At 41.2% G+C, this 9,731-nt stretch overlaps 2 protein-coding genes across 2 annotated transcripts; one reads left to right on the top strand and one right to left on the bottom strand.

The window, feature by feature from the left end:
• The first annotated feature begins 200 nt into the window (after positions 1-200).
• On the top strand, positions 201-2,169 carry LOC144706508 (keratinocyte-associated-like protein). Its single transcript, XM_078579493.1, has 5 exons — positions 201-327; positions 1,304-1,462; positions 1,608-1,659; positions 1,787-1,853; positions 1,981-2,169. The coding sequence occupies exons 2-5, from the start codon at positions 1,307-1,309 to the stop codon at positions 2,069-2,071; spliced, it is 366 nt and encodes a 121-aa protein (XP_078435619.1). The 5' UTR covers positions 201-327; positions 1,304-1,306; the 3' UTR covers positions 2,072-2,169.
• Positions 2,105-5,990, bottom strand: LOC144706506 (putative methylenetetrahydrofolate reductase (NADH)). The gene is made up of 12 exons (XM_078579492.1): positions 5,691-5,990; positions 4,980-5,162; positions 4,652-4,712; positions 4,492-4,571; positions 4,167-4,340; positions 3,908-4,081; positions 3,408-3,508; positions 3,185-3,296; positions 3,036-3,116; positions 2,783-2,960; positions 2,369-2,703; positions 2,105-2,309 (listed from the first exon to the last, which is right to left on the bottom strand). The coding sequence occupies exons 1-12, from the start codon at positions 5,907-5,909 to the stop codon at positions 2,226-2,228; spliced, it is 1,782 nt and encodes a 593-aa protein (XP_078435618.1). The 5' UTR covers positions 5,910-5,990; the 3' UTR covers positions 2,105-2,225.
• Between the last annotated feature and the right edge of the window lie 3,741 nt (positions 5,991-9,731).

The following is a 9,731-nucleotide window of genomic DNA, read 5'->3' on the forward strand; positions in this document are numbered from 1 at the left end:
CCCTTGTCTCTCTCCATTCCTCTCTCCCCTATCTCTTTCCATCTTTTCTTTCCCTCTCCCATGTCTCTCTCCTCTCTCTCCATCTCTCTCACTCTATCTATCTATCATCTCTCTCTCTCATTTCTCTCTCTTTCTCTCTCTATCTCTCACATTTGACCGTTATCCATAACGAGCCGGTTTTAAGCTTAGAATATCCGGCCCATAATAAGGCCCAGATCTCGAACACTCTTCTTTCGTAGAACTCGTTCTTCACTCGTCGCCTCGCTCGCTTCGAAGGAGAGATCCACGTCTGTGGAGTACAGTTTCCTTGAATCCTTGCTCGGCGAGGTAGTTTTCGTGTTATTTTCTTGGATTATTCCACTTTCTCCCAATTTTTTTTCCTCTTCGTCTGTCACTCTGTGGATCTATCGGTTTAGATCGGTTCGGGAAACCTTCCAATTTCTGTTCCTGCTCTTGCATCTAATTTTCCCATGAACTATTCTTTTTCGCTGTAAAACAAGTTTCGTTGCTTGATCTGCGTCGCCAGTCTCTCGAGCTTCATTTTAATTTCAGAAGGTTAGGAAAATCTTTCAATGTAGTGTTATTTTGGCGAAAGATTGTGACGATGGGGAAACATACAAGGATGAGTTCCCTATCAATAATGAATCTTCATAGGTTTGAATTTGACTGATTCTTGGTCGAAACTTTAGTTTCTAGTACTGTTTCATGATTCCCCTGGATAGTTATTTGATCTCACAAAATCCATGCTAATTTACATTACAACCTGCATCTAGGGTTTGGCACAAACAGCAGCAATAGGCACAGTTGTACAAGCATTGGTGAATCTTGCCCTTTACACTTTATTCCTACTTAATGATCATATTTGTTTATCAAGGATTTTGTGTTATCTCCTCTATCTTTCTTCAAAAAACAATCAATGGTGACTATGATGATGACAATGTCGTTATCAAATTAGGGTTATCAGGCAACAAAAAAGATGATAAATATTTGGTCGTCCTCTTCATCGTCCAGCTTTCATGATAACTTCATCGTCGTCGTCCATGGATGGCAAGTGGACAACGATGAAGAATTCCTCACATTCTCAACCCTTTCGCTAATCTCTGGGATATTTTTTCTCAACACTATTTCAACTTGGCTTGAATAACATTTTAATATTATTTTCTAACTAATGCTATGGTTTACGTTATCTTATGTTCTAGAATATGCTCATATACCAGTCATGCGTACCTTCTATGAAATTCAGTATGTTTAGAAGACTAATATTGGTTAATTACATTATCGACTTGCATGCAATTTTTTGCAGCTAATGGACGGCCTGAGCAGATCAATGATCCTGTCTCTTCTTCTGTTCATTGTTATTCTCTCATTAATGGAGATGAACAGGGAAAAATTGGCCTCATCTGAACCATTAACTATCCTTGGAGGCCTCATCAGCTCTTTTCTCTTTCTCACCATGCTCACCGTAAGTTGACATTGAAACTCCATTTCATCTTTGTAATCGAGATTTAATTAAGAAATGCATTTCAATCGAGATCTTCTTTTTATTTTAATTTTGTATATGCTTTCTTATTTCGCAAGATTGATTACCTGCCTTGTTTTTTTGCCAGTTCATCGGGAATTTCCAGGAATCTTCTGGCAGCCGAACCGGTTGGGGTGCTGGTAAGCAACATTTTCTTAATTCATTTATTAATTCTTAAAAAAATGTGATTCTCAAACGACTTTTATTAAAAAAGATCCAATAGTTATATGAGTGTGGTTAAAATATAACATTTATATCAACGTGCAGTGGCACTGGCCGAGACTGTGGCCCTCGTCGCTGCCAGCACTGTTCATCGCGTCTGCATCACGACGTGGTAAGTTCTTGGGAGCTCTGTTTTGTTAATTATCAGTACTTGAATAAACTTATTTTTAGAATGAAATATATTTATTTATGGGTCATTCAATAAATTTACAATTTGATTACTTTGTATATGATTGCAGCTTCTTATTCTCGGGGGTGCTCCTTTACGAAGTGGACAAGCTCTCAGGAATAACGTCCTCCTGGGTCGAGCCCAAGGCGAAGCGGCACTGACACGGGGCCACACGTGCGAAGCTTTCGGTCTAGTTTTCGGAATTTTGTTTATGATAAATAACTTTTATCACAACTTGAAATTCTTGGAATTTTCTCAACGGGGAAAAATAGCAAATAATAGCGTTTATTTGCTGAATGGCGGGGGAGGCAGCGGTCAAATGTCGTCGAAGACCCCGAAGAGGTCACTGTTGACGTAGTCGTTGTCCACGAGGCTGACCAGGAAGTAGCTGCTTTGAACCTGCGAGACGGGGAGAGTCAACGGGACGAATTCCGAAAGTCAACTGGCAGTAAGCTAACCTGCTCCAGGAGCTGCCGTGAAGGATCACCCTCGACGAAGAGGCTGGCCCATGCACGGGCCCAGATCTCAAAGGCCTCGTCCTTCCACACGGCGAAGCTGACGGGGTCGACGACAGTGGGCTGGATAATCTCCTTTCCTGGGAAGACCCCCCACGTCACTGCGTTGACCTGGGTGGGGCCCACGTTGGATACACTTTCTCCCTCCTTGTTGACCGCCATGTAGGTCAATGACGGGGCCGACTTGCACTTAGCGACCAGGGCGTCTAGCTTCTCCCGGGAGCAGAAGAATTCGACGTAGGCCTTTTGGTACACGTACCCCCCCGGTCCGCCCCAGCCTGCATGGTCAAACACCCTAAGTCAAATTTCAGGCTACGAGGACGATTAGGAGAGTTGACTTGTGGTGTAGCCGCTGACCGACAACAGGAGAGTCAGATCTGTCGCCGTTGACCGCAGGCTGACTGTTGATGGTGAGGAAGCCCTTGGTGTTGATGCTGGCCAAGGGCTCGTTTATCATCTTCGTCTCCGGCTGGAGGCTGTCCAGGTCAGACCAGGGGCTGCTACTCAGCTTTCCCAGGCAGTAGTCAGAGAACCTCTGAATAAAGCAAAAAATAAAAAATAAGGTACCCCAGGATTTGACTTTTGACTATAGGATTTGACTTTGACCTACCTGGTTGATGTCCTCGATGGATTTGACCGGTAGGGCCCACTCTTCTTGGAGCTTCTTGTCCAGGGACCGGGGACGCATGAACTGTGAGATGGCCAGGTTGACCGAGGGTTAGATGATGTACCCAGTTGACCAAGGGGGAGTCAACGCACCTGGTGATCAGTCAACGCTCCGTAGGACGGGTTCGCAGAGTCTGCCCAGCGTCCGCGGGGATATTGATCCCAGCCGCCCGTTCTAGCAATGTAGCTACGGGGCCGGTTGGCCCTGGGATCAGCAGGATGACGTCAAAGGTTTAGAGATTTTTCTTTGGATAAAACTTTTTTTTTTGAACAATTTCTTTGGATAAAACATTGAGAGAATAAAGAAATAAATTACCAGAAAATTGGGCGGACGTCTTCCTTGGCGCGGAGGAAGTTGGTGGGGGGTCTCCAGGGCAGGGATCTTGAGATCTTTGACTCCTCGATCAACCCAAGACTCTGCCCAGGTGGAAAAAGTAGGTGGTCTATGAAAAATTTGGATTTGACTTCTCAATTGACCCATGACTCTGGAATGCACAAGGGGTTGATGGGTAGATAATGGGGGAAAATTGGAGCTTCAAAAGTGGAGGTTAGGGTCTGCCAATCGATTGATTGAACAGTGTTGATCGATGATCCAATCAGCGATCATTACCGACTTAGCGGGATCGAGATTGGAGTGAGTTGGCCAATCCAACCAACCCATCAGGCAGAATTTATGGATCAAATTGACTCTTGATCAAATACTCGATTGATGATCGCATCAATTGTGGGCCCAGTAGATAAATATTTCGATTGAACCATGGATCGAATCAATTTTGGATCTCGATGATGATTAACAGGAACCCTGGGGGGGCTCACCGTGAGAATGCCGAGGGCAGATTTCTCCATGTTCAGAGTGTAGAGGTGGAGAGTCTTGATACCGTGGGCCAGGATCTTCTTGCACATTTCAGTTCCAAGGTGAATTCCGTAGGCTTTGACGGCTTCTTCGTTCTCCTTTATGGGTTCCAGAGCTGCCATAATTTCGGAGGGTATCTGGAAAAAAAAAGTGACATGATTATCCCAGGAGGCATCAATAATTCATTAATAATAATCTTTGAAAAGTAGGAAACACTTTTACCTTGGTTTTGCAGAAACCAGTCATTCTCAGGAATCCTTTGTAGTTGTTGATTGGCATTATGCCGGGGACAATAGGGCAGGTAATTCCAACTTCTCGGCAGTCACTGATGAACTTAAGGAAAATATCTGTGTCGTAGAACAACTGGGTAACGATGAGATCTGCACCAGCATCCACCTGTGCAGGATAATAAAGGTTCAAGAGAAAGAACAAAGACACTGCTCAAACAAATCAATTCAAAAATTTTAAGAAACAAAACATTGTCTTGTAGAAATAAAACTGCGAAAGGTTACATTACACAATCTAAACAAAAGAGATTTAAAAGTACCTTTTTCTTTAAGTAAACAAGATCACTTTGATAATCCTCTGGAGCGACCGCTTGTCCTTTGATCATGTCAGGATGGGCCTCTGAAGTGGATCCAAACGATGAGAAATTGTCATGGATGAAACTTGCATATTCTTTGGAATGAATAATGTTCCACGCTCACCAGGATAACCAGCTACAGTAATTCCAAAGTAATCACCGTACTTGGCCCTCATGTGCTTCACCTGTTGATTAATTCAACAAATAAAATTTCCTGTAAGATTATAATAAATTTATCATGTGCAGTAAAAGAGCATTTGTGCTTCTTTTTTTCCTTTCACATTACACTGCCATACAGATTCAAATTGATCGAACACTTTTTATGAATAGAACCGATGAAAGCGTTACTACCCAGAGAACCAAAACCCCAGTCTTGAAATATGCTTTTTTTTTATGAAAAAACTTGAAAGATGACATTTTAGTCGGTAAATTTTCATAAGATTCATTCATACCAGATCAAGAGCACACGCAAATCCACCGGACACTTGAACAAATTTGTCCTGTCCGTGCGGAGGATCGCCACGCAAGGCCAGAACATTTTGGATTCCATTGCCTTTGATGTTGTCCAAAGCATGATCAATCTTCTCAACTGGCATGTTCGTGCAAGTCAGATGCATCATTGTCTCCACGCAGACCTGAAACAAGAACATCAGCATAACGATACTGAAAACGAGGATTCCACCGCCGCATAAACATAAATAAACCAAGGTTATTTATTCAACAAAGGATTGTGATTTGGAGAGCTAACCCAAAGGTAGGTCCATAGCAAAAATCACAGAAAATAGAGACCATAAAGGAGAATAAAGTCTTTGAACAGATCTGGAAACAAAATTTTCTCTCCTTCGGTCAGCATCAACCAAAATCAAATCCAAAACCTTCTGATATTAGTCGGATAAAAACCGAAGGAAAAAAAAAAGTGAACCGAGGACAGCACCGTAGTTAATCTGTTCCACTTGAAAAAGTCTGTCGACAATCCAAAAAGAGACTTCTCATAAATAAAAAAAAAATCAAAAACTCTGTACTAAAAAAGTGAAGACAAGGCTAAAAAAGTGCGCTAGATTAGATCCAAGAAATCCAAAACTCAACTTCGAAGATCCAAAAAACACTAAAAACAGATCCTAACAGACCAGATCTGAGCAGAGGAGCGAGGAAAGGACTAATACCATATTCTGCATACGATTGGCGATATCAAGCGTGACGTCGGCGGTGGATCCACCGGCGCCCCAAGTAATGTCGCAGAAGGAAGGATTGTAGGAAACCATTCGGTCCATTCTCTCGAACAGATTCTCCACACCTTCCGCGGTCTTCGGAGGGAAGAACTCGAAGGAGAAGAGCGTCTTCCCATCTTGCTCAGCTGCAAGTATCTTCTCAATCACCTTCATCTTGCTCGAGCAATCTGAGATCTCTTCTTCTTCCTCCAATCCGAGATGCAGAATATGAACGAAATTGAGCTCGTAATCTTCAGACCGCCTCCTATTTATAGGCAGAGCGCCACTGTACCCGTCCCCAACAAACCCCGACTCGGACCGGTCGAACCCGTTCCGAGTCACTGACCCACCGACTCGAGCCGGCCGGTTCCCCGTCTAACCGACGCCACCAACCATAATTTAAAGAAAAACATGTACATTTGGATACGTTGATGAAAATTTGGGTCTATTTTAGGAACAATTTTATTATTATAAAATGGTTGAAAAAGGCGGAGCCCGATGAGTAGCAACTTTTTATCGGTAAAGTCGATAATCTTTATTTTATTCGTCAAACTGGATTTGCTAATTAAGCTGATTAAGCTTTTCAAATAATTAAAACTAATTAAGCTAAACTCTACTTCTTGATGTTTGGGAGCCTCGGATGTCGATGAGATGACGACATGGATGTCGTCATCTTTTTTCGTTCCAATTAGGATGACGATGGCGAGACGAAAGCACCGGTTTCTCGCTGAAAATCTCGTTTCGATGACGATAGAGGATGACGAAATACTCACGGCCAAGCGCCTGCGGCAGGATGACGGTTTCTGGGTCGTCATCGTCACAAACAAAAACAAATAATTAAAAACTTAATTATACAGTGCCTTTGTACATTGCGCCTACGTGTGAATTTAAAAAATAATAATTAAAAACTTGTCGTTTGTCCTCTGTACTCTCTCTCTCTCTCTCTCTCTCTCTCTCTCTCTCTCTCTCTCTCTCTCTCTCTCTCTCTCTCTCTCTCTCTCTCTCTCTCTCTCTCTCTCTCTCTCTCTCTCTCTCTCTCTCTCTCTCTCTCTCCTCTCTCTCTCTCTCTCTCTTTCTCTCCCTCTCTCTCTCTTTTTCTCCCCCTCCCCCTCCCTCTCTCTCTCTCTCTCTCTCTCTCTCTCTCTCTCTCTCTCTCTCTCTCTCTCTCTCTCTCTCCCTTGTTCCTCATTGAAAATGAAGAACGGAAAGAGTGTCAACAGAAACTCGAAAGCAGCCAATAGGATCCTTAATAAGAAGTAGCGAGTAGTAACTAAACACGTACCTTATACTCGTTAGAGAATAGAAATAGGAAACTATATGATTAAACGTAGACTAGGATTAAACATAGATAGATCAAATATAAATAGCATCCAACGGTGACGATTAAATCAAGATATAGCTGTTATACTTGTTATAAAGGCTATGATTAAAACGTATCGAACAACCTAAACCTTTCGATCCATGGCCGTTATATTTCATATAACGACTTGCAGTTTGAAACACCTACTATTTTAGGTATCATCGCTCAGTATATAATACGAACCAATGTAATCTTTAATTTAATGGCGAATAAAAGATCCTAATTACTAGGCTTAAGTCGGTGTCTCTTCTCCTTCTCTCCCTCTCTCCCTTGCTCTTCTCTCTCTCTTTCCTCATTTTTCTCAAGCAAAGTACGAGTTCTTACATGGTATCAGAGCCAGGCTGTTTGACGCTCCAGATGGCTCAAGAAAGTTATGTAGTGGCAATTACTTCAAAAGTGCCGATCGGTGAAGCATGCACAGCAGCGGTTGGACAAGTCCAAGTTGCGAGCCCGCCTGGAATCATAATCAATCCACGTCTGGACAGCAAAAATTACCAGTTGTGGAAAAATCTCGATGTTGCCACTCCTTTATGGGTATGATTTGATGAAATTTATAAATGGAATTTCACCTCCTTTATGATTGCAGGTACCTAAGGAAGCATGGTAGAGAATCCCGATTTCAAGAAATGGTGGAGAACAGATCAACAAGTCTTGGGATTTCTTCATCAGACTATTTCTGAAATGGTTCGACCATACATTAGGAAGGCGAAGTCTTCAAGTGAAGCCTGGGAATGTCTGGAAAATACCTTTGTCAGATGGAATCAATCCAGAGTGATGGAACTGCAACGGAAATTTCACAACATGAGAAAAGGTACACTCAATGTTGAGGATTACATTAAACATTTCAAGGAAGTAGTAGAATCATTGGAACAAATGGGTCATCCCGTGGATGAGTCATCCATCGTCTTCACATTTTTGAGAGGACTGGAGTCTGCATACTCTAAATTTCTGGTCAGTATCAATATGAATCTTTATCGTCTTAAATTTGATGAAATTGTTGCTCATCACAAATCACATGATGCATTCCTCGTCTATGAACAAGAAGAAGAAAGGAATTCATTTCCACCCATGGCTAACAACCTACAGATCCAGAGGAGTCAGTCAGGATATCAAAGGGGAAACGTTAGTCATAACAGATATAATTTCTAGAATAGAGGACGAGGAAGAGAGAGAAATCAAAGATTCAACCTAGATGCCAGATATGTCTTCGATTTGGACACAGGGCAAGAGAATGTCCAGAGTTCCAAAATTCAGGTACAAGAAGTCATTCTTTTCAAAATGCTCAAGCATTCATAGCAGAAAATCAAGAATGGTACCCAGATAGTGGAGCAACACACCATGTGATAGCTGAACAAAGCAATTTGGCTCAGCCAAGGCCATACATTCAGAATGATCAACTACAAATCAGTAATGGCTCAGGTTTGAAAATCCTATCCATTGGTTCCTAAAAAATTACCACTTCAAATCGATTCTTATATCTTAATGATATCCTTCATGTACCAGATATCACAAAGAATCTCATAAATTTACTAAAGATAATATTTTTTATAGAATTTCACGAGATTTGCTGTCTTGTGAAGGAAAAATCAACCCACTGAGTTCTGCTTAGAGGGACAGTTAAGAACGGACTGTATCATCTTGATAGTCAAGATCTTTAAAAATGTGCTTTGGTGGGGGAAAAGCATCATCAGAAACATGGCATTCGCATCTAGGACATCCTCGATTTCAGATTTTGAACTCCATTTTAAACAAGTTTGGTCTTCCTGTTTACCTACGCATTTCAAAATTTGTTTGTGAACATTGCGATCTACTTAAATCTCAAAACTTACCTTTTGTGTCCAAATCATTTTTCCAATAAGCGTTTAGAAATTATTCACTCAGATTTATGGGGGCCTTCTCCTATTTTATCCAGACCTGGGTTTTATCATTATGTTATTTTTATCGATGATTTCAGTAAATATACGTGGATTTACCCCCTTAAGAAGAAAAGTGACGTGTGTTCCATTTTTATTGAATTTAAAACTCATGTAGAAAAACAAGTAAATGATGTTATCAAATATGTGCAGTCTGATTGGGGTGGAGAATTTCAATCACTAAGTTCTTTTCTTAAAAGTAGTGGTATAATATATAGAGTTTCTTGTCCTCATACCCCTGAGCAGAATGGAACTGCTGAAAGGAAACACCGTCATATTATTGAAACATCGCTTGCACTATTAAAACATGCAAACATGCCTAAATATTTTTGGGATGAAGCTGTTGCCACTGTTATTTTCCTTATTAATCGTCTTACTACTCCTGTTATTAACAATAAGTCTCCATATGAAAGATTGTTTAAATTCCCTCCTGATTACACCTTCCTGAGAACATTTGGTTGCTTATGTTATCCATATCTCAAACCGTATGCTCGAAACAAACTTGAAGATAGGTCAGAAACCTGCATATTTTTGGGATACAGCTCAAAGCATCACGGGTACATATGCTTATCTCTCCCTTCAGGTAAACTACATATCTCTCGACATGTTGTTTTTTATGAAGATTCTTTCCCTTTTACAAGCCATGAAAAGGATCCGTCTGAAGGTATTTTAAGTTATTTTCCACCAAATTTTTTTCCAAAGTGCTAAAGATAAGACTTTTGA

Source organism: Wolffia australiana, chromosome 8, assembly GCF_029677425.1.
Source record: "Wolffia australiana isolate 7733 chromosome 8, ASM2967742v1".
Classification (NCBI taxonomy): Eukaryota; Viridiplantae; Streptophyta; class Magnoliopsida; order Alismatales; family Araceae; genus Wolffia; species Wolffia australiana.